Source organism: Natrix helvetica, assembly GCF_964273705.1.
Source record: "Natrix helvetica genome assembly, chromosome: 5".
NCBI lineage: Eukaryota > Metazoa > Chordata > Lepidosauria > Squamata > Natricidae > Natrix > Natrix helvetica.
In genome coordinates this window covers 78,500,025-78,524,915 of record NC_138551.1, presented here as the reverse complement: position 1 = coordinate 78,524,915, position 24,891 = coordinate 78,500,025, and the positions used below count along the sequence as shown (strand labels likewise).

General features: G+C 40.1%; 1 protein-coding gene across 1 annotated transcript in view; it reads right to left on the bottom strand.

The window, feature by feature from the left end:
• ASAH2 (N-acylsphingosine amidohydrolase 2) overlaps positions 1-12,894 on the bottom strand; it is a gene marked incomplete at its 5' end in the record, with an annotated part of 30,145 nt that extends 17,251 nt beyond the window's left edge. Inside the window, 7 exons of the mRNA XM_081954082.1 lie at positions 2,048-2,168; positions 3,198-3,275; positions 4,586-4,713; positions 7,547-7,723; positions 8,530-8,682; positions 10,805-10,896; positions 12,807-12,894. Coding sequence (XP_081810208.1) covers positions 2,048-2,168; positions 3,198-3,275; positions 4,586-4,713; positions 7,547-7,723; positions 8,530-8,682; positions 10,805-10,896; positions 12,807-12,894 — 837 coding nt within the window. The remainder of the gene's footprint in view (positions 1-2,047; positions 2,169-3,197; positions 3,276-4,585; positions 4,714-7,546; positions 7,724-8,529; positions 8,683-10,804; positions 10,897-12,806) is intronic.
• Between the last annotated feature and the right edge of the window lie 11,997 nt (positions 12,895-24,891).

Sequence of the window (24,891 nt, the reverse complement as noted above, 5' to 3'; positions counted from 1 at the left end):
AGTTTAGCGGTTCGAATCCCTAGTGCCGCGTAATGGAGTGAGCTCCTGTTATCTGTCCCAGCTTCTGCCAACCCAGCAGTTTGAAAGCACGTAAAAAATGCAAGTAGAAAAATAGGAACCACTTTGGTGGGAAGGTAACAGCGTTCTGTGCATCTTCAGCATTTAGTCATGCCAGCCACATGACCACAGGAGACGTCTTCTGACTGCGCTGGCTCTTTGCCTTTGAAACGGAGATGAGCACCGCCCCCTAGAGTCAGGAATGACTAGCACATATGTGCGAGGGGAACCTTTACCTTTTACCTTTATTATTCTTAGTAGCATATATGATTTACAACCATTGTGACTGTTTGAAAAGCAGGAACGAAAAAATGACATATCTATTTTTCACCCTTACAACCATTGCAGCGTCCCCATGATCACATGATCCAAATTGGGCCACTTGGCAACTGGTTCATATTTATGACGATTGTAGTGTCCTGGGATCATGTGATCAGCTCCATTGACAAGCAAAGTCAATGGAGAAGCCATTTTCACATAACAATTCGCTTAAAGTGTTGCTAACTTAACAACTGCAGTGATTCACTTAGCAGTTGAGGCAAGACTGGTTATAAAATAGGGAGGAAACTCACTTAGTAACTGTCTCACTTAGCAACAAAAATTTTGGGCTCAATTGTGGTCATTAGGTCTAGGACTACAATTCCCTTATGAGACTAGACTAAAACAGGATAACAATATTTGAGCAAGTTTGACCAAACAGATACTTAACAAAATGACTTTTAATGAGATCTGGCATTTACTGCGATGTTTTAATTGCTTTCCACCTTCAAGCAATATTCTGTGGTTTTAGATTTTGTGAGTAGTCACATGGAAATGAAAGTTTGCTTTCTTGTATTTATTTCATTTCATTTGCACCGCCAAGCTTCATTATTATGGTTCATTGCACAGTCAGCCAGATATTCAGACTGGATTTAATGTTTTTATGCACCTCTTTCCAAGGATCTGGGATATAATTATTATTTATATATAAAGTCTGGATGGCTTTCAAAATCCAAAAACAATAAAAAACAGTTAATAATATACAACCCCACAGGAAACCCAGACCAAAGCAATCAAACAATAACAAATCAATCCACATCAAAGGACCAATAAACACATCACCCACATGTCTGGGAATAGAATCAATTATGAAGACTTTCTAGAACTCCAGAGGAGTGAGCTACTGTCCCACATTTCATCTGCCAACTGAAGAAAGGAACACACTTCTCCAATTTAGGCTCCTCACCTTAACCTCCTCAACTGTACTATGAGTATAATCTCCAAATTTCTTGGTCAATAGGACCTGGAATTCTAGGAACAAAATTTGCAATGCTTCTGGAGAGTAACTTAGTTGAACTTTAGGTAAAGGTAAAGGTTCCCCTCGCACATATAGGCTAGTCGTTCCTGACTCTAGGGGACTATGCTCATCTCCATTTCAAAGGCGAAGAGCCAGTGCTGTATGAAGATGTCTCCGTAGTCATGTGGCTGGCATGACTAAATGCAGAAGGCGCACGGAACGCTGTTATCTTCCCAGCAAAGGTAGTTCCTATTTTGGTACTTGCATTTTTACATGCTTTCGAATTGCTAGTTTGGCAGAAGCTGGGAGAAGTAACGGGAGCTCACTCCGTTACGCGGCACTAGGGATTCGAACCGCCAAATTGCCGACCTTTCTGAACGACAAGCTCAGTGTCTTAGCCACTGAGCCACGGCATCCCTTAGTTGAACTTTAGTTTGTTGATAAATCCTAAAGTACTAATAGTATCTTAAACAAGGTTTAAAACCTAACGGGGAATAATCATTTGGGGCTATTATTTCGTGCACTGAATGGGAAAGGTCCCAGATGCAAATCCCAAGATCTTCACATAGAAATATAACATTTCCTGTACAAAACTCTGGGTGGCTGTCAGCCACTGCCAACCACATGGGACTATTTGAACTACTAGCTACATTCAATAGAAGGCTGACACAACTTACTATGTTGTATACAATGGTGAACGTTAATTGTTCTTACCTTTCCAGGAAGGTATCCTTCATTCTTCTCTTGTTCAAAGAGATAAGCTGCATAGCCAGTATTGTCACTATTAACTAAAAGGTTGCTGTTGTTCATACTGACAGGATGAACGGCAAACCAGCTAGTAAAAAAATCAAAGAAGGGAAAGCTGTTAGGAGAGTACTTGTTTACTTACTTACTTACTTACTTACTTGTATGCCATCTATTACCAAAGGCCCTAGGCAGCTAACCATATATGATTTAACCCTTCCTATCCAAAAATTCAGTCAGTCTCTGTCTGTCTGTCTGTCTGTCTGTCTGTCTGTCTGTCTGTCACCTATCTATCTATCTAGATTAGAATAGAGTTGGAAGGGACCTTGGAGGTCTTCTAGTCCAACCCCCTGCTCAGGCAGGAAACACTACACCACTTCAGACAAATGGTCATCCAACATCTTCTTAAAAAACGTCCAGTGTTGGAGCATTCACAACTTCTGGAGGCAAGTTGTATGTATGTATCTATGTATCTATGTATGTATGTATGTATGTATCTATCTATCTATCTATCTATCTATCTATCTATCTATCTATCTATCATCTATCTATAATCCATTTCTTTTTAGTCATTTATTATTAAAATTATTTGCCGCACATCTCACAGATGACTCTGAACAGCTTAAAATGTGATAGAAACCTCTCTTTTAAAGCTCTTCTTCTCTCCTTGAAAGGGAAGCTGCTAGTATGCAGACTGCTAGTAAGCAGTCAATGATTAATTAATCAGCAGGAATACATGTTTAACCTATCTCCCAGCAAGCTATACTTTCAATACAATGGGGTATGGTCTTATTTTCCTTCTTTTGTTCTTCATCACACAAGTCAGCTTCTCTCAACTTTATTTTCTTTACCCACCCATCTTTCTTTAATTTCAACTTCACCAACTCATCAGACAACATATGAAATAGGATAAAGGTGATGAACTTGAAAAAAGAAGATCCAGGTTCAAGGCTACCTTTGGCCATTCAGGTTCACCTGTATGTTTGAGCCAGTCACTCTCACTGCTTTATCCCAATCTACCTTTCTGTACCAGCCTTAAATATGTAGCCTGTTGGGAATAAAATGAACCAATACAGTCTGCCTGGGTTGACTTCCTTCCTGTTTTCAAAGAAGTTCTCACCTAAACATTCCAATCTCTTGGCCATTATCTGCAACCATTTTCAGCAACGTCAATTCTTTGTCTACGTTTGATGAATACCTGGAAAACATGGAGGACATGAGGGGGGGGAGAAAAGAGAGCCTTTCACAGCAACTAGAATAGAGCTTCTCAATCTTAACAACATCTTAACAAATATTTGTGGATTTCAACTCCCAGAATTCCTCACCAGCATGAAGAATTCAACGTTCTCAGCATTCAGCATTCCGAGCACTCAAAATTCATTCTCAGGATTATCAACATCCTTAGCAAAATTAAAGTTTCTTGGATATTCACATATGTGCACATTTTTACCTATATACACACTCTTAATGTCATGGACATTTTACTATAGACAGACCTTGTCAACTATGTGCTAAATTCCACTTTTATGTTGTCTCTCATTGTTCACTTAACAATCCATGTTGCTTTACTATCATAATTTATAATTTCTATCATATCATTTTTATACCATGGATGTTCTGTTGTCTGTAAGCTGCTGAGTAACATAAGGTCTAGGTCAGTGGTGGGTTGCAAATTCCGTTCCAACCGGTACGGTTGGAACAGGGCTGGGAGCGTCTTCATGGATGCGCGCATGCACGCATGCGTTCAAGTGCCACTGCGATGCTCCAGCTGCTCTGCAGAGCGTCACACAGGCACTGTATGCGCCATGCACCTGCACGGAAGCACAGAAACCTTTAAACTCCAGTAAGGAGCTCGGGCGGGTGGGTGGGCCCTCTGGAGCACCGTACCGGAATGGTATCCGGTGCTCCAGGCTGGCTCCGGTACGCCCATACCGGGGCATACCGTCTGCAACCCACCATTGGTTCAGGTGATCTAAAATGAATAAATGAATGAATGGCTAAGAAAGGACTCTGTCTCTTGAACCTTTCAGCATTGTTGTTCCTATGATCGTGATAGTGGCCTTCCTTCATCAAGGAAATGGAAGAAGGAGGGAGGGGAGAAATAATACCCTCTAAATATATGTTCATCTCCTTCTGAGCATTTTGGAAAGAGAACAAAACAGTAAATCATTATATTCCAGACAGGGCTCCTATAAAATACCCATAGGATTCTGTTTTTCATTGAGCAAGTTCTAAACAAACAGATAATTGTTTAGAGTAGTGTTTTTCAACCATGATAAATTTAAGCTCTGTGGACTTCAGTTGCCAATTTCCCCAGTCAATACGTTGGAGGGAATTGTAGCAGCTGAAGTCCAAACACCTTAAAGTTACTAACGTTGGGAAACGCTTCCTTTGAGCAAGTGAATCTTAATCCAGGGTTGCGCAGATATAAATACTATGCCTTAGCTAAATTATAAGATTACATCCACTACAATTAATGAAAATGCCCTCAATATTTTCTTTATTTACCGGCGTCTTTCAGAAGCTGGATTCTGAAGGTAAGAAAGAGGACTTCTGTTTATTTGAGTGTCTTCTACCAAACCTGTACCGATAAAAACATGTCCTTGCACCATATTCCGATGTGCCATGTCAATACTCTGAAAAGTAAAAAATAGGGATTAAAAACATGGAAACTGAAACATTTTGATTTGCACCCAGCTTTTTTGCATCCAGCTTTTTAGCACAAGACTACCATGTATTCCCGAAACGAAGACCTTTCTGGATAATAAGCCCAATCAGGCTTTTGACGCATGCACTAAAATTAGCCCTCCCCTTAAAATAAGGCCTTTGACGCACCTGCGCAGCTAGTTCTCTCCTCAGGGGGGAAAGGAGGGGAACATGCCCCACATGTCCCAGGTGCATGTGGGGCGCATGGGGCATGTTCCCCCCCCTTCCCACCCCCCTCACCTCACCTCCTCACCTCGTGCTGTTTGCATGGGAAGCAACAAGGAGGCTCAGTGATGCTAGGTATGGCAAGAGTGTGCCAGAAACAGAACTTCCAGCCCTCTCTGCATCAGCTGATCCGGGGGGGCTGCAGGCTGTTAAGGGGCCTCCTGCACCTCAAAAATAATAAGACATCCCTGAAAATTAGGCCAAGTGCTTATTTGTCAAAAGAAAATAAGACCCTGCCTTATTTTCAGGGAAACACGATCCTTACATAACTGAAAAATCAAGCACAATAAAGAACCTTGAGGTCCCAGAAGGTCTCAAAGATATTATCATAGAGTTATTATATAAGAAAAGTAGCTAGGAGAATGCATGGGATAATTCTACTCCCTGATGGGCCTCTTGTACCAGCCATCCTTCCAAGCCAAGATTGGTTGCTTAAACACAGATGTTTTGTAACATAGAATGGGAATCACAGATGGAACATTAAATAATATAAGAAAGAAAGAAAATGATATTTTAAAGTAATGCATAGAGGTAGGCTATTCCAGACGTAAATGTAAACAAATCCTATTATGCCACTAAATAGATCAGGACCAGGTATCATCAGCCTGCAGTTGAATATTAACATCTCCATCTCATGCGTATTTAACCCAAAAGCCATTACAGGGTGGCAAGTAACTCCAGAACCACACAACTCTGAGTCATGCGACAGGAAGCCACAACTGCCCAAGCCCCGTTCCAGTTACCCTCGCTATCCTACAATCTGAGACCTCTGCAGCCTTGCGCTCCACTGCCCAATCTTTGTTACTGTCTTCTGGCTCCCACCGCTGATGAGGCATGCGTGGCCAGGCTGCTGGATCATGCGGGTTTCACTTGCTGCATTGCAAAGATTTTTAGAAAGCACACTAGCATTTAGACCAGTGGTTCTCAACCCGTGGATCGTGACCCCTTTGGGGGTCAAACGACCCTTTCACAAGGGTCGCCCAAGACCATCAGAAAACACATGTTTTCAAAAAAACTACGGAAAACATAAAATAGTTTTATGGTTGGGGGTCACCACAACATGAGGAACTGTATTAAAGGGTCGTGGCATTAGGAAGGTTGAGACCCACTGACTTAGACTTATATACCGCTTCATATTGCTTTGCAATATGAAGCAGTATATAAGCCATTTAGAGAGGACTCTGTAAGCCCTCTCTAAGTGGCTTACAGAGTCAGCCTATTGATCCCAACAATCTGGGTCCTCATTTTACCCACTTTGAAAGGATGAGTCAGCCTTGAACCTTGACCCGGTGAAACCTGAACTGTTGAACTGCTGGCATTCGGCAGTCAGCAAATTAGCCTGCAATACTGCATTTTAACCACTGCACCAGCATCAAACCAGGTTAAAGGGGCTGTAGAGTGTCAAAATGCCCCCTTTTGTCACTTTACTAGGTCAGGGGATGGCATTGCACTGCAGCAAATTAAAGGGAGGAGAGGAAGGCTGCTTTGGGTTTATTTTCTCTTTTTCACTGTTCAAAGCCAGTCCCATTTGGTTCAGGAAGACGACCAGAAGGGCTCTGGTTCGTTTAAGCTGCTTTATGCTTCCCCCACCCTCATTTCTGCAAATCAAAGCTAGCACCATATAGCCCAACAGCCAGGCTGGGCATACCTCAGCATCAGCAGGAACAAGAACATGGTGGTGAAGGTTAGCAGAGTGGCAGGGTCCAAAACGACATAGACGTAGAGGAAGATAGACGGATGGGGGAGTTGCAATGCCCCTGTGATCATAAGTGCAAGTGAGCTGCCAAGTGCCCAAATTTTCATCAGATTTCTCCTGCCAATGCATGCCAACCTTCCTCATTTATCAGCTGGAACAGGGGTCTCCAACCCTCGTGCCATGGCCTGGACTGAAACATGTTTCAAACCAAACTGCGTGAGTGATGAGCAAGCGGGCGTGCACGAAGCTCCACTCATGCGGGTGGAGGGCAGTCGTGCAATTGGAGCTTTGCACAAGGGCACAACTGCCCATTGTGTATATGAATATAGATCTTTTTAACATTTATATTTTATTATGTTTTACTAATCTAGATGAATTGTTAATGTGTGTGTGTGTATGTGTATTGCACATGTGTGATATACCATACACTAAATAAATAAAATAAATTCATCAAATTGACCATAGAGGTGTTCCAATGGCCATAGCTTTGGGCATGAGTCACAAATCCCTTCATTCAGTGCCATCGTATCTTTGAACAGCCATGGAATGAGTGGTCATCAGTCAAGGACTACCTATAGCAATTTTCTCTAAAGTATGGCTGTTGTCTTAAAGCAGTGTTTCTCAAACTTGGCGACTTTAAGTCCTGTGGACTTCAACTCCCAGAATTCCCCAGCCAGCATAGCTGGCTGGGGGATTCTGGGAGTTGAAGTCCACAGGACTTAAAGTCGCCAAGTTTGAGAAACACTGTCTTAAAGAAACGTCCAAAGGAGGATGAGAATCCATTTCAGCCTCAAAAGATACCATTACATGAAGTTAAAATGCTAAATTGGATGTTGCCTTACTTTAACAATCCCGTTGACAATGGCATTCAGTGCTGGCTTTATAAGACCTCCAGATGTTATGATGAGCAAGGTGTTTTGGAAATAGCCTCCAGGTCCTGAATGGGTATGAGTTCCAGTCATTATGACATTGTTCTGATTGTACAGATCTCCATATTTATATTTTAACTGTTTCATTACCTTAAAAAAAAAGGTTTGAAAGAAATATGTTGTCTTGCATTGTTACATTTTACTTTTATATAAAATATTTTCAATAGGACAAGGAAAGGGGTATGTCTTAAGGCATTCAGTAATGAGAATTCAAAGTGTTTGGGTGTACACACATATCCAGAATATATATCTTTATCCAGAGTGCATATCTTTAAAGTGCTAAAGCACGTTACACATACACATACTGGTATATATGCATTTATCAAGCTGCCTTCTGTTGGGAAAATTCTAAATCAAGTTATAGTAATGTTGGGATTGTAATCTGCCTGCTCTAAACCACGGTAAGAAAAGATGCCTTAATTACAATGCTGTGTAACAGGACCAGGATTGGACCTGAAGAATATCTGCAACGATTAATTAAATACATCAAATAAGCCACAACCTAGAAAGCAAGGCAAAAAAAAACCAACAACCCAGAAGCCGGCTCACTATATGAATTGACACCTCATAGTCTACATGCAGAACTTGACTACAATTAAGGATCTGTCTTTTAATTCCTAAATTTCTACTGGTGTGCCATTTAAGTATATATATATTTGTGTAAGAGAAGGAGTGTAGCACCTGAAGGCAGAGTCAAAAGAGGAATCAGACTAGAATCTCTACATAGCCACAAATAGGCAGTCTTTTGACTCCACCCCCCAGGTTCTGCCACTCCTTCTCCTACAGCTTGGATTTCATTACAACATCACCATGATTACAATTCATAAAAGAGAGGGGAAGGGGGAAGGGGGGAAGGAGAGGGGGGAGAGGAGAGGTACTGGTTATTCCTCACCTACCTCTAGCCTTACTCTTTGAGACATCACTGCTATTTCAGCAACCACGTGCACTACTCGTTTGGTGTCATTCTGTCGTTCTGCTAGGATGAAAGTTCTGCAATATAGTCGTGAGAGGATGCCGCCACCTTTCTGATGAAGACTGCCATAGCCCATCTACAGTGAAACACAACATGTCATTATTTATTAGTTTAAGATTAAAAACTGCTTTGGTGGCTATTGACTTTGAGTGACTAACTAAAAAATAAAATAAAATATAGGACTATAAATCCTTACATTCTGTACTCATATTGTTCTGTAAATATAGGAATTATATAAAGGTAAAGGTTCCTCTCACACATATGTGCTAGTCATTCCCGACTCTAGGGGGTAGTGCTCATCTCTGTTTCAAAGGTGAAGAGCCAGCACTGTCTGAAGACGTCTCCATGGTCGTGTGGCCAGCTGAAAGCGCACTGAACGCTGTTACCTTCCCACCAAAGGTGGTTCCTATTTTTCTACTTGCATTTTTACATGCTTTCGAACTGCTAGGTTGGCAGAAGCTGTGACAAGTAACAGGAGCTCACTCCATTATGCAACGCTAGGGATTCAAACTGCCACCTTTCGTATTGACAAGCTCAGCGTCTTAGCCCCTGAGTCACCAGGGCATCCCTAGGAATTATATACAGGAATATAAATATAGGAATATAAATCCTTACATTCTGTACTCATATTGTTCTATACATATAGGAATTAATTATAGCATAATTACTCTCTCACATCACGCCATCATCCTGAAACAAGGAACAACAAGCAAGCTCATCAGTGCCCTGATCTTACTGGAAATCTAAACATCTCAACCCCAAAGGCCTTTTGCAACAGCCAACCTTTCTTAAATTCTCATAGGATTATTGCCAGTTTAAGCATGGGAGAAATACTATTCCAAGAAAAGTGGGAGGAGGGAGAAATGCAGAAGATCTTGCAATCCCTGATGGTAATACCTCTTCTGCAGAGGTGTAATTCAGCCAGTTCTGACAGGTTCTGGAGAACCGGTAGCAGAAATTTTGAGAGCGGGAAGGGAATGGGCCACTGCTCTTCAGGGAGGGGAGACAAAGGAAGCCTCCTTCCAGATTCTACTGGTGGAAGCAGGCTGGGTATCATTAACCATACACCTAATTCAATCCTCTCTTATTAGAAGGTGTTATAATCCGAGACTCCAGAAATGCATATGCCTCCTCAAACCTGGCAGGTGGCTTCCAAAATCCTTCTGAATATTTCCATCAAGTTATAAATATAATTGTACAAGAAAGAAAGGAGACATTATCAAATACGCAAGGGGTATCTTAAAAGAAGCACCAGTAATATGCAAATGTTTCAGTTTAGGTACTGTAGGTGGGGTGTGCGCACAATACATTACATTATTAGTTACTCGCTGGTACAGGTAGTTCTCGACTTACGAGCAAAATTGAGCCCAAAATTTATGTTACTAAGCGAGACATTTGTTAAGTGAGTTTTGCCCCATTTTGCTATCTTTCTTGCCACAGTTGTTATGTGCCTCATTGCATTTGTTAAGTTAGTAATGCTGTTGTTAAGTAAATCTGGTTTGCCCATTGACTTTGCTTGTCAGAAGGTCACAAACACTGATCACACGATCCCAGGAAATTGCAACTGTCAGTTGCCAACTATCTGAATTTTGATCACTTGACATGGGGATGCTGCAATAGTTGTAAGTGTGAAAAAATAATTATAAGCCACTTTTTTCAGTGATGCTGTAATTTTGAACTGTCACTAAATGAAATGTTGTAAGTCGAGGACTACCTGTATATGTTTCCTGAGAGAATTTTGAGAAGAAATGTACAGTAGTTGTAGAAAAAAGTTGGAATGCATGTAATGTTATAGCATGTGGGAATGACCTTTGGAATGTTAGCAGCATAAGATGGTCCTGTTCTTTGTCTGCACTGCCTTGATGGGCTAATAATGAAAGAAGAAGAATAGAAAGACGTAGAAGCCAGAGAATAAAGTGGTCCTGGTTGGGAGATTTAACTTGCTGAGATATTGGGAAAAGGCAGTTCAGAGGAATGGGAATTTTATAAGATGAGAGGGGAAAGAGTTTGATGTTTGGTTTCTGGTTGGTAGACAGGCACCAAAGGAGAAATCTTCTTTCCCTTTGAAAATTATTAGAAGGCATGGGTCCCCATTGCTCCAAGGTTGGATGAGAACTTCAGTTGAGTTGAGTTTGAGTGGGATATTAAATGATTGGGATAACTAGGCTGTGAACTATTGAGGCCAAGCAAATACTCACTAAAGATACTTCAGCTATAGGACCAGTACAATCCGCCCGGCCAACACCGATTAAGTAACCCTCAGAACCTTTAGACAATTCAGAATTAGCATCTGAAAAAATATAAATAAAAGAATTAGGCATTCCTTCCAACGCAGAAGCAGGGTTGTGCAGAATTTGAAATTTAAAAGCATATCTAAGTTCTTAAAGCTATTTTGACACGGTTGAAAGAATACTCCTTGAGGGGTCCAAAATGAAGTCTAATGAAATGAAACACAGCAGAGCACTTTCAGCAGAATTGTGTTTCCTCAGAGGGAAGATTTCAGTGACGGTGACTACAATAAGCCATTTTGTGACAACAGTATTTCAATTCTAAAAGCATGTAAGGTTTGGTTCCCTGAAAAACTGGTTAAAAAACCAACTACCGTATTTTTCGGAGTATAAGATGCACCAGAGTATAAGATGCACCAAGATTTTGAAGAGGCAAATTTAAAAAAAAAAATTTGCACTCTGCAAAAACAGACCTGTTTTTTTGTCAAATAAAAGGGTATGCATATCCTTTAGGAGGTTTGTAGATTGCTCCTGGGGGCTGGGGGGGCCAAAAAGGAGCAAAAAATGCCCTGTTTTTTGCAAAAATAGGCCCATTTTTTCTCAAAAAATGGCATACATAGTCTTTAGGAGGCTTATAGAGTGCTCCTGGGGTCAGGGGGGAGCAAAAACAAGCCCATTTTTCACTTGTTTTTGCCCTCCCCTGTCCCCAGGAACACTCTGGAAGCCTCCTAAAGGCTATGCACGGCCATTTTGGTGAAGGGTTCAGGGTTTCAGGAGGCCAAAAATGCTGCATTCAGTGTATAAGATGCACCCAGATTTTCACCCTCTTTTTTGAGGGAAAAAGGTGCGTCTTATACTCCGAAAAATACAGTAGTTTACTTTCTTTTTCATCTTTGCCTTTTTTGCAAATTTCATTTCCAAGTTTGATCAGCAACAAAATCAATGATGAAATGGAAGATTATGACATCGGTCTCTCGGTATAGATCCCAAAGAAGCCAGTACGTTTGTTTTTAAACTGACTGCACCCCACTGTCCTTATGCTGGACTTTGACCGTAATAAAGATCTGATTGATTTCAGATACTGTCTTGCTTTTTCTTTTTCTTTTGGGCAAAAAGGAAGAGAACCCCAAGGAATCAAGGGAAAAGTATAAATAGTGCCATTTTTAGAAGAAGAATTCAGGAAATGTTGAGTCTCTCGGTAATGATGTTTCAAGGCACTTTACTATCCCTTGACTTTCTGTTTTAAATTTAGCTTAGTTTTTCCTTTTTCTCCTATTTTCCCCTGTTATGTGCCTTGCTGTATCCATGCCTGTCACTAGAGTACAACCTTCAACACGGCATATAAACATTTCCTTTACTTGGCAGTTGGCAATGTAAAAGTGGTGTTATTCAGCCAGTTCTGACAGGTTCTGGAGAACCGGTAGTGGAAATTTTGAATAGTTCGGAGAACAAGCAAATAGCCTGGCCCCGTCCCTGCTGCCTCTCAGCTTCCCAGCTGATCTTTTGTTGCCCTGAGCAGGAGAATGGAGAATGGAGCTGGAAAGCAGGTTAGTGGGTTGGGGAGGGAATAGGGATTTTGCAGTAACCTTCCCCTGCCACGCCCACAAAGACACGCCCACAGCACCGCAGTAGTAAAAAATTTTGAATCCCTCCACTACAATGTAACCATTATCATCGGAAAAGAAATGCAATTAATGTTAAATACCTAATCCTTTTCTACTTTTATCCCAGGACCATCCTTCCTTCAAAATCTTCTGTCCCAGTGTTTTCTCTTCATTGTAATGTCATCCTACTTTTTAAATGAGTATATGGGAACATGAATATTCGGGGTGGGGGATCCTACAAGTGAAAATGAATGGGCTAAAGACTTTCCAATCCCATCCTTGGTAGGAAATCTCTCAAGATAATAACTTCATGGACACCACTATTCCATCACTATTACAATATTGATAGATGAAGTCCAGAGACTTACCGCTTGGCTGGACATAGAGGACTAAGAGGGATATGACCACTGCTACCACTACCATCACGAAGGCAACAGCAACAATGCCAAGAGCAATTGATTATTTGGATTTCCTCATCAATGGAACAGCAACTATTAAAAAAAAGTAGTGGAAACAAGTCAAAACAAGTATCGGTAACCTAGGTATCTATCATATTTTTCAGAGTATAAGACGCATTGGAGTATAAGACACACCAAGGTTTTGAAGAGGCAAATTTTTAAAAAATATAGGTAGATAGAGGGACAGAGAGGGAGATAAAGAGAGAGAAATACAGTAGGTAAGTAGAGAGAGAGAGAATAGGTAGGTAGGTAGGTGGGTAGCAGAGGTGGGTACCGGCCAGTTCTAACCTCTTCTATAGAAGAGGTTCCACAAATCTGCCATGCCATTTAGAACCGGTTCCAACTCTCTCCCGCAGCCCATCTGCACCACACTTCCCCCGCCCGCTGCTCACTGATTGGCTGGCTCACCAATCGCCCCGCCCCTAAGAGTCCTATCCAAACCTTAAAGTCTTAAAGCTGTCAAGTTTGAACACCCCTGTGTTTTTTCCTAAAGGGTTAGGGGTGCAAGGGTCTTGTAACTTGACAGCTTTAAGACTTGCGTGCTTCACATGCCAGAGTTTCTGAGTCAACATTTTGGTTGCTAAGCAAGAGTGTTGTTAAGTGAGTTTCACCACATTTTACAAGTTGGCCATGCCCACCCAGTCGCATTTTAATTTGAAACCCACCACTGGTAGGTAGGTAGAGAAAGGGATGGAGAGAGAGAAATAGAGCGAGATAGAGAAATAGAGAAATACAGAGAGAGAGTGTGTGTAGGTAGGTAGGTAAGTAGAGAGATAGAGAGAGAAATACAGTAGGTAGGTAGGAGAGAGAGAGAGAGAGAGAGTAGGTAGGTAGGTATATTTATCCATGTGCTGGAGAAGGAAATCGCTGACAACCTAAGACTTTGTTTCTGCTGGTACAGCACTTGATCAATGTAATTCTCATCAATCAGTTAAAGAGCTTTCTGAAAGGAGAAAAAACGTTTTTTCACTCTGCAAACCTCCCCAAAACAGCCAGTTTTTCCCCAAAAAAGGCATGAATAGCCCTGGGCGGTGGGGCTTGCACAGTGCTCCTGCAGGGTGGGGGGCCAAAAACGAGCAAAAAATGCCCCGTTTTTCGCAAAAATGGGCCTGTTTTTTGTCAAAAAAATTGCATGCATAGCCTTATGGAGGCTTATAGAGTGCCCATTTTTCACTCATTTCTGCTCTCACCAGCCCCCAGGAGCTCTCTGAAAGCCTCCATAAGGTATGTATGGCCATTTTGGTGAAGGGGCGGGGCTTCTGGAGGCAAAAAATGCTGTATTCAGTGTATAAGATGCACCCAGATTTTCAGCCTCTTTTTTGAGGAAAAAAGGTGCGTCTTATACTCTGAAAAATACGGTAGTTATTAATACATCTTTGGATAATCTCAAATATTTTGTACTTGTGAAGACAGACAACACACAGCAGGGATGGGTTCCAGATTCCTTTACTCTCGGTTCACTCGGGGATGCGCTTCGGGCATGCGCATCGTTGATGCACTCTATAAATGTATGCACAGTAGTGAAAAATGAAAAACAAGATGGTGGCACCTCTGGCAGCGCCTATGGCGCTGCCGATAGAACCGGTTCGGGGACCTGGGCGGCTGAGTTACTACCTACTCAGCCGAACCAGGCCAAACCGGTAGGAACCCACCCCTACCACACAGTCTCACAGATAGAAGTCAACCTCAATAAGAGCTGTGGTTAGGGCTAAAAGGTGAATTACAGAATATCCATAACTCTGGCCTCCAGTTACTTAATACTGCCACTGATCCTTGAGCAACTGCATTACATTATCCAAGTAGCAATATCAATAGCACTTGTACTTATATACCACTTCACAGTGCTTTACATCCCTCTCTAAGTGTTTTACAGAGTCAGAATATTACACCCAGCAATCTGAGCCCTCATTTTACCAACCTCAAAAGGTTGAGTCAGCCTTGAACCGGCAAGACTTGAATCACTGAACTGCTGGCAGTCGGCAGTCAGCAGAATTAGTCTACAATATTGCATTTTCACCACGGTGTAAAGTAGAGCCTGCCTTGATTTTATCTTTACATATGTACCGTGCCCAGAGCCTGGTTAGCTGGCTCATAGTAGAGCCTGCCTTGATTTTATCTTTACACGGCTCATAGTAGAGCCTGCCTTGATTTTATCTTTACATATGTACCGTGCCCAGAGCCTGGTTAGCTGTTTGTTAACCAGCCAAAATAAAAAACAAAGGAAAAGAATGCCCAAAATTATGGAAAAGGGGAGAGTTTTTTTTTTTAAAAAGAGACAAAAACATATAAAATTTATATTTACAGGCACGGGTATATCAAAAGAAGATGAAGATGAAGCTCAAAAACGGTCACCACTGAGAAGAGAGGACTCACTGGAAAAGATTCTATTTTTAAAAACTTTTTTATTTTTCCCATTCAAGTTCATTCACAAGTATACATTTTCATAATTGTTATTTAACACTTGTCTATCATCATTAGTCTCTATAATTGTTTTCACACACATATATAATACAGCTTGGGTCACTTTCTTGCCACCCGTGCCTCCATCTTATTTTGCAACAACCTTGCTCCTTCTATCTTCTCAACCTCCCTTCTCTGCCTTCTTCTTTCCTCCTCTCCTTCCTCCTTTCTTTGTCCCCTCTCTTTTCCCTCTCCTCCTCCCTTCTCCTCCTTCTTACCCTCTCTCCTACTCTAAATTCCCCATCCTTGCTTTCTCTGCTTTACTCTTTCTTCCTTTCCCCGCTCAACCTTCTTCCTTTCCATTGTTGCCCTTGCTTATTTACTTTCTCTGATGGGTTCTCAGGAGAGCGTTTCAGCAATCCCAACTTTATATTTTCATACAAATAATTTTCTCTATTACATTTTGTTTCTAATATTAATTCCACTTATGTCATTTTTCCACTTGTTTACTTGCATTTTAATATTTCCTTGTTTCTCCTCCCCCTAATTTGATAATGTGGCATCTGAGTTATTTATTTCAAGTTTTGTTCTTTTCTCTTTCTATTTATATCTTTTTTCAAGCCACTCGTAAAATCGTTCCCATGTCCTGTAGTACACTGATTCCTCTTTGTCCTTTATTCTCAAAGTCAACCTGCTCATTTCTGCACAATCTAATATCTTCTTTATTATCTCCCCTTCCAATGGGATTGTATCTGCTTTCCAATTTTGTGCAAATACAATTCTAGCTTCTGTTATTATCTGTCCAATCAAATATAAATCTTCTTTACTATATTTCTCTAGTAGAATACCCAATAAGAATACCTCTGGTCTAAACTCTATGGGCTGGTGTATCATTTTCTCTAATCATGTTTTTATTTTAACCCAACAGCTTTTTGCATCTCTGCACGTCCACCACATATGAAAATATGATCCTGACAGTTGATGATATTTCCAACATTTAACTGATTTATCCTTAAACATTTTTGCTAATCTTGCAGGTGGCATGTGCCATCTATAAAACATTTTATACAAACTCTCTTTGTATGCTGTCGCCATTGTTAGTTTATAGTTCCTTTCCCACAGTTGTTGCCACTTTTCTAGTTCTATTGTGTATCCAAAGCTTTTTGCCCATCTTATCATTGTTTCTTTAACATCTTCTTCTTCTTCTAAATTTATTCTAAATAGATGACTATACAATTTTAATCATTTTTTCATCCGTTCCCATAAGTTCTGAATCTAGCTCTGAATTTTCCATATTAAAACCATACTCCTTAACGTCCTTCTCATATCTTGTTTGTATTTGCATTTGTTTAAACCATCATATATCAATCCCTTATTCTTCTAATCCTTTTTTCTGTTTTAATTCTCCTTTTGCTGTTAGGATATCTTTGTATTTAATAACATTTTTCGTACTACTAATATTCGGGTGTGTCAAAGCTTCCACTAATGAAAGCCACATTGGTATTTCCATGTAGTGCTTTTCTTTCACTTTTTCCCATACCGCATATAAATCATTTCTTACATGGTGTCTCTGAAAATAACCAGGTATTCTATTTTTCCCATACCACAAAAATGTGTGCCAACTTAGTTGCATATCATGTCCCTCCAAGGCTAATAACCTTACATTTCTTAATAATATTCATTCGCTTATCCATATTAGAGCTGCTGCTTGATAGTATAATTCCCAATTCGGTAAACCAAATCCACCCCTAATCCTTGAATCTTGTGGCATTCTTCTATTAATTCTCACTTTCTTTTCTTGCCAAATATATTTTCCTATTATTTTATTTAATTTTTTTGGGGGGGAAATCAATTTTATTGGCATTGTTTGAAATAAAAATAATATTGTTGGTAATCTATTCATTTTAATTACCACTATTCTTCCCATTAGTTATAGCTGTAAATTTTTCCATTTCACTAAATCCATTTCAATTTGACTTCTTAATTTATAATAATTATATTTCTTAATAGTTACACATCTTGAAGTCAGCTGTATCCCCAAATATTTCACTTTTTTTTACTATTTGAATATCTAATTTCTCCATTATTTCTCTTTTCTGTTTTTCTGTTATGTTTTTCACTATTTTTTTTTTTTGTATTATCTTTATTGATTTTCAACCTTGCCACTCCTCCATACTCTTTTATTTGCTCTAGTTGTTTGGGACCTATTTCTATTGGATCTTCCATAATAAATATCAAGTCATCTGCAAATGCTTGCAATTTATATTCTTCTATCTTAATTCTCATTCCTTTTATATCTTTATCTTGCCTTATTCTTTCTGTTCAAAACTTCATGTCAATATGAATAATAGTGGAGATAGCAGGCACCCTTGCCTGGTCCCTTTTCTGATCATCACTTTTTCTGTCATATCTCCATTTACCATCACTTTAGCCTGTTGTACTTTATAAATAGCTTTAACCATATTTATGAATCCCTCCCTGAAATCCATCATTTGCAGTTGAATGATCAGAAATTGCCAATCACTGGAAAAGATTCTGATGCTGGGAAATGTTGAAGGCAAAAGGACAAAGGGACAACAGAGAATTAGATCGGGGTGGGTTGCTGTTGGCATTATTGCGTGTGCAATTTTAAGTGCGCTCTCTCACTTCACTCACAAGCACACCAGATGCGCACTCTGTGCTCATGCACATGTGCCTATAAATGCAATTAAAATTGTTCTGCGCATGCACAAGATGAAAAACAAGATGGCACTGCCGCCCGTGCCACCCGGGGAACCAGTTCGGGGGCGTTGCAGGCCTAGGTTGCTGCCAGTTACAGCAATCCAGGCCGCCAAACTATTACCAGTTCGGCTGAACCGGTCCGAACCAGTAAGAACCCACTACTGAATTAGATGGTTAGATAGGGTCACCAATGCAGTGTGCATGAATCCGGGCAGACTTAGGGACAGTGGAGGACTACTATGGTCCATGGGATTCAAATAATTTAACAACCGGTTCTCTGCTCTAATGATTTCTTCCAACAACCAGTTTGTCAAACTGCTCAGAAACTTAACCGGTTCTCCTGAATTGGTGCGAATTGGTTGAATCCCACCACTGCATAGGATCTACTATATTAAAACATTGAATCCATGATTCATTACAGTCACCCTTAGCTGATTTATATTAATCTATTCAGCAAACCACCAAATAGCTGGAGCTATTTGTTTGTTTTTCTGAGGCCAAACTCTTTTGATTGTGATTTTTTTTAAAAAAAAAATGGTTCACGAGTCGATCCCATTGTGATAAGAGACAGAATGTAAATAAAAAGAGAGCAATTGTCTTGAACCGGAAAATACGAAAGCTTCCTTACCTGATGAATGGTTGCAGAGGGTCAGAAGATAGCTGGAGATTTCTGTATTTCACTGTGCAGAATCTGTACTCCTCTCCTTGTTGTTCATGGATACTGAAAGATAGACAGAACGATCAAAATGACATGGTAGCGCAGGGGGACAGTTGACGTGGTTTATAACGGCATTCCGCTGAGTAAGAAAAGTTTTGCATGTTACTCTCACTTTTATAATATAGAAATATTATCAGACTGTTATAACCTAGCAATGCTTTTATAATCTAGCAATTAAGAATAGCAGCTATCTAAGGAGGATTTCTTGATAATCTTTGCTTTATCAGTTAATACTGGGGAAGAAAAACAAGTAGGCAAAATCATGTATCACTTCAACCTTGAACTCCTAACCTCCTGAAATTTGCAACAGACTGCAAAGTCTGTGTTTGTTTGTTTGTGTGTATGTGTGTGTGTACACACATATACATATAAATATACATATGCACACATAAACATGAATATATATATAGATACATACACATAAACATACAGATACACATACAGATATATATACATATACATACACACACACACACACACACACACGTCCTTACCTCCTGCGATGCCTCCGCAATGGTCCAGTTGCCCAACAGAGCATCATGCAAGTGCTGTACGCCCCATGCGTGTGCGTGGAAGCACTGAAGAGCTCAAATACAGGTAAGGAGGGTGGGTGGGCCCTCCGAAGCATGGGTACCGTGGTGCTCCCGGCAGGCACTGATACGCCCATACTGGGGCGTACTGCTGTAACCCACACTGATACATACTGTACATATATACGTAGTGGCTTAGTGGTAAAGGCCTTGGAATCTAGCATTGGAGAATTGGAATCCAATGTAGAATCTGGTGCAGGAGAACCATGCAAATTAGAATAGCAAAAATATGCCTATCATCGAAAGAGAAGCAAAGAAGAGATCATGGGATATTTTTTATTGCTCTTTTAACCAGATCATGTCCAATAAAAATCCCAGAGTCTGACACAACAATGCAATGCAGATCTTGCAAATCAACAGAATATGGGGCCAGCAAGGGGCCAGCTCGTTTTTGAGCAGCACCCCAGAGAAACTCCACAGGCACCCACTCCCAAGAGCTACAAAGTGGGGCTTCATTTAGGGAAAACTGAGTCCCCAAACTGTAATGATATCTGGGAATGACCTTGAGAGGATGGGGGAAGAGATGCTGCCTAGTGAATGATCAGATAGGGAGGGAGGGAGCTTAAAGCTACACAAACTGGCAGAGACAAAACACAGCTAGGATGCTTCCTAGTTTATCAGGCTGCAAAAAGAGAAGGCAGAAGATTTGTACTTTCAGACTTGCAAGATTTTGCTAATATAGCCTTACGATAAAGTAGAATAAGCTCATCTGGTTGTGTTTTCTGTTGGTTTACTTGGGAAGACTGGAGAGCGAGTGCCTTCTTCCCCAGGATGGTTTTTTTTTCAACTTTTCAGATTACAAATGTAACCTTGTGAAAAAAGTTGACATGTATTTACTGATGAAAAAGATACACTTACATAACTGACATCCTGCTTAAGCAGTAAAATAACATGAAATACTGCATGTTGTAACCAGCAACATTTTGCTTAAGGGTAAGAATTAGTGATTGCGAAGATAAGATTTTTCACTGTATAAAACACCATTAAGTGTTATCAGACTTTGTTCTTCAGGACATGACGGATTTGATAAATTGTGTGGTCATAATATTCTTTACCAATAAATCACATGAAACTTGAATCTTATCAAATACTGTAGTGTTTCCTCCTATAATCTCCAGGCTAGAAAATAAAGTTCGGCTGGTTTTGAAGGCATCAGATTGAGAATGACTGGATTCATCTATTGATCCCAAGTCAACTAACCGGTAACAATGAAGGCTATGAAATTAATAACGTGCAATCACATTGTCCATAGTTTGAATGGGACTTTAGATGTGAACCTCATGCATGCTATGCATCTCATTTGAAGGAATTGAAATACCCGTATTTTTTGGGAGTATAAGACGCACCGAGGTTTTGAAGAGGCAAATTTTTAAAAAAAGTTTTTGCACTCTGCAAACCTCCCCAAAACAGCCCGTTTTTTGTGAAAACAGGCTGGGTTTTTTTTTCAAAAAAAAGGACATGAATAGCCCTTAGGAGGCTTGTAGAGTGCTCGGGGGGGGGAGCAAAAAACAGTCCATTTTTTGCAAAAACGGGCCCATTTTTGTCAAAAAAAAAGGGTATGGATAGCCTTTAGGAAGCTTATAGGGTGATCTTGCTGGCTGGGGGGCAAAAAATGGTCTGTTTTTTGCTCATTTCTGCCCTCCCCAGCCCCCAGGAGTTCTCTGAAAGCCTCCTACAAGCTATGCATGGCCATTTTGGTGGGGGTCGGGGTTCCGGGAGGCAAAAATGCTGTATTCAATGTATAAGACGCACCCAGATTTTCAGCCTCTTTTTTGCGGAAAAAAGGTCTGTCTTACACTCCGAAAAATACAGTATCTTGCCCTTGTAATCTGTCAGACTACCAGTATTTTCATGAGCTTGAAAATGCCCTATAAATAGCAGCTGGAAGGAATACATGTGCCAACTTGTTGATTCAGTACAATGCCAATTACTTTTCAGGAACTGCCTTAGTCAACCACAAACTTTGTCATCTAATGCAAATTGCTGGTCTTAACCTATAAAACCTAACATGGCTTGAGGTAGCCTGCAATTTACGACCAAAATTGAAAGCAGGATTCCTGTCACCAAGCAACAAGGTTTTAAAATGAGTTGTGCCCAATTTTATGACCATTTTCCCCCAAGGTTATTAAGTGAATCATGCAGTTAAGTTGTTAAATGAATCCAGCTTACATACATTGGCTTTGCTTGTTGGAAACTAGCTAGGAAGGTCATAAATTATAATCCGAAGACCTCAGGTCACTGCAACCATCATTAAGGGCAATGCCAACTGCAAAGTGCTTGAATTTTGATCACATGATCAACGTGGGGACCTTGTAAGTGTGAGGAACAGTCATTAGTCAGAACGATCACTAAACAAATTGCTTTAAGTCAAGGACTATCTCGAGTTTCAACAGTTCATTCAGTGATCGTTCAAAGTTGTAACAGCACTGAAAAAAATGACTTACGATCATTTTTCACAGTTATGTCCACTGCAGCATCTTCGTGGTCCTGTGATTTACATTCAGAAGCTTGACAACAGGTTCATATTTATGACGATCGCAGTTTCCCGAGGTCATGTGATCCCCTTTTGCAACCTTCTAATAAGTAGAGTCAATGGGGAAGCCAGATTCACTTAACAACTGGGTTTCTAATTTAACAACGGCAGTGATTCACTTAACAAAAGTGGCAAGAAAAGTTGCAAAATGGGGCAAAACTCACTTAACTTATTTCTGTCTTAGCAACATAAATTTTGGGCTCAGTTGTGGCATTCATAAGTCAAGGACTATCTGTACTTGTATCTTCAGGACCATTTTCTTCAATAGGATATGCCCTCTCTACTTGGTCTAACTGTCCCCACTCTATCTTGTCTTTTTAAAAAAAAAAAATGGTAAAAACTAGCTTCTTTTGTCAGACCTTTAGAAAGAAAAGATTTTAATTGAGGACATCAACAGATATAGTCTTAATGTTGAGCTGACTTTTTTTAAAGGATATACTGATGTACGTATGTTGCAAGTTTCAATGGATATATAATGTATGTTGTAAGTGTGAATTGCAAGCAGCTATACAAGGGAATTATCAGATTAATGCTTATTGTTCTGTTATTATTATTGTTGTTGTTGTTATTATACCCCACCCTCTTAAGCACTGAAACCTGACCAGCCATAACCCAAGGAAACAGTATTGCAAGACTAATAACATATTGCAAGAGTAACATAATGACCATACCTGTAAGTAATGCTGGAGACTATTTGGACAAGTGAGAGCCGGACTAACTAAGGAAATCCCAAAACATTCAATTCCATGGATACACAAAAATGTAATACTCAACATGCTGGACCCAGACATGTAAATATTTTACATACTCAAATAGATGTTTAAAAAAAAGACCACCTCCGAAACTGCACAACCACCAAATTAACCCAGGCACACATCTACCTTATGCATAAAGGTAAAGGTTCATCTCGCACATATGTGCTAGTCGTTCCCGACTATAGGGGGCGGTGCTCGTCTCCCTTTCAAACCCAAAGAGCCAGCGCTGTCCAAAGACATCTCTGTGGTCATGTGGCCAGCATGACTAAACGCCCAAGGAGCACGGAACACTGTTACCTTCCCACCAAAGGTGGTTCCTATTTTTCTACTTGCATTTTTATGTGTTTTCGAACTGCTAGGTTGGCAGAAACTGGGACGGGAGTAACAGGAGCTCACTACGTTACGTGGCACTAGGAATTCAAACTGCCAAACGTTTGCATACTCCTCCCTTATACACACAACACATTCTTCCCTATAAAAGGCACCAAAAACTTTGTAGCCTGCCATTTTCGAAAGCCAATTTTTGTTCTGTGCTCTTGAAAATTTAAAAAAAAATGTTGTATTGTTCTCTTCAAGCAAGAGTCAAGAAGTCTATCTTCTTAGCTTGGAGATCAAAACATCATTTGATCTTCTGACACCCCATTGCCATCTTTATCTTGAAACTATTCTAGTTGTCTGACAGATGGGTGGTATTTGATTTATTGAGGGCAAGATTTCCTACGGTGACCTTAAGCTGCATCTTAAAGGAGAACAGAGTTTTAAAATCATAAACAGCTAAGGTTGATTTAAAATCATAAACAGTGTAGTTAACATTACAGTTAACATAACTTAGTTAACATAACACAATCAAATTGGTCACTCCTAGAGGAGATCAACCCTGACTGCTCTTTAGAAGGCCAGATCTTGAAGTAGAAACTCAAATACTTTGGCCACCTAATGAGAAGTAAGAACTCAATGGAGAAGAGCCTAATGCTGGGAAAGATTGAGGACAAAAGAAGAAGGGGACAACAGAGAAGGAGGTGGCTAGATGGAGTCACTGAAGCAGTCGGTGTGAACTTAAATGGACTCTGGAGGATAGTAGAGGACAGGAGGGCCTGGAGGAACATTCTCCATGGGGTCACGATGGGTCACAACTTCTCAACTAACAACAACAACAACATCACAGCAATGCGATGGTGACCCAGCAGGTGGGGAAAAAAGAGATTATTATGTGAAATTGTGTTCTGATTATGATGAAGTAGGAGAAGGTCCTATATGTGCAAGTAAAAAATATGTCTTTTTTTCCTTGCAGCTTTATCCGCTGTAGGGTTGTTTTTATGCTGAAGACATGGAATAAAACGTTTATTAAAAACACATTCAGAATTCATATCTCTAGGTTTGTCTTGATAAGATAGGGAGATGTTTTTCTGTTCTCTATAATAGTCTAAAGTTTAACACTCAGCCTTCACCTTCTATCAGCTCCTGCCCAGATGAAGGAGGGCAAAAGATTGTGGGTGACATAATTATCTACCTATTATCAAATTGCTGGCATTCATGGTGCTCAACAGTCCATAGAGTTATCTGCAATGGATTAATCATTAAATTTTAACTGTTGAATTTTGATACATTTTCCTCATTTCTGAAAGCTCAGTCTAGCTAAAGCATTTTGCTTGAACATGGTGTCTAAAAAAGGAAAGGGCATTTAACCAATTTCCAATGTTTAGAAAGATCATCTTTAGCTATGATTTTTATTCTGTTTTACATGGGCATTTAATAATGTTAAAGCAGCACACAGATTTCCCTCTCTTTGAAATCCCATTTGGGATTTCACTTCACTGTGTTTCCTTATTGTGAGCCACCCTTAATGAATCATTGTCAACCCTTAATGAATAATTGTCAACTGGTTCTTCTTCCCTCAACTTGTACAAATTTTAATTACTGCACATATTCAAAGAGAGAAATTGGTGCTGGAATAATGGCTCCTTTGGTTGTGTCCTTATTACAGTAATTTCATTTAAATATCCATTTTACCCTTTGATCATATCAGTTAAAAATGTCCCTCTGATCGATAACCAAATCCCAGTTTGTTAATTAACAAATCCCAGCAAAGTGACAAATAGTACAGATAGTTCTCGATTTACGACTAAAGTTGAGTCCAAAATTTATGTCGCTAAGTGAGAAATTTGTTAAATGAGTTTTGCCCCATTTTCTCATCACATTTGTTAAGTGAATTGCTGAGGTTCTTAAATTAGTAACACGGTTGTTAAATATATTTGGTCTCCCCATGGACTTTGCTTAT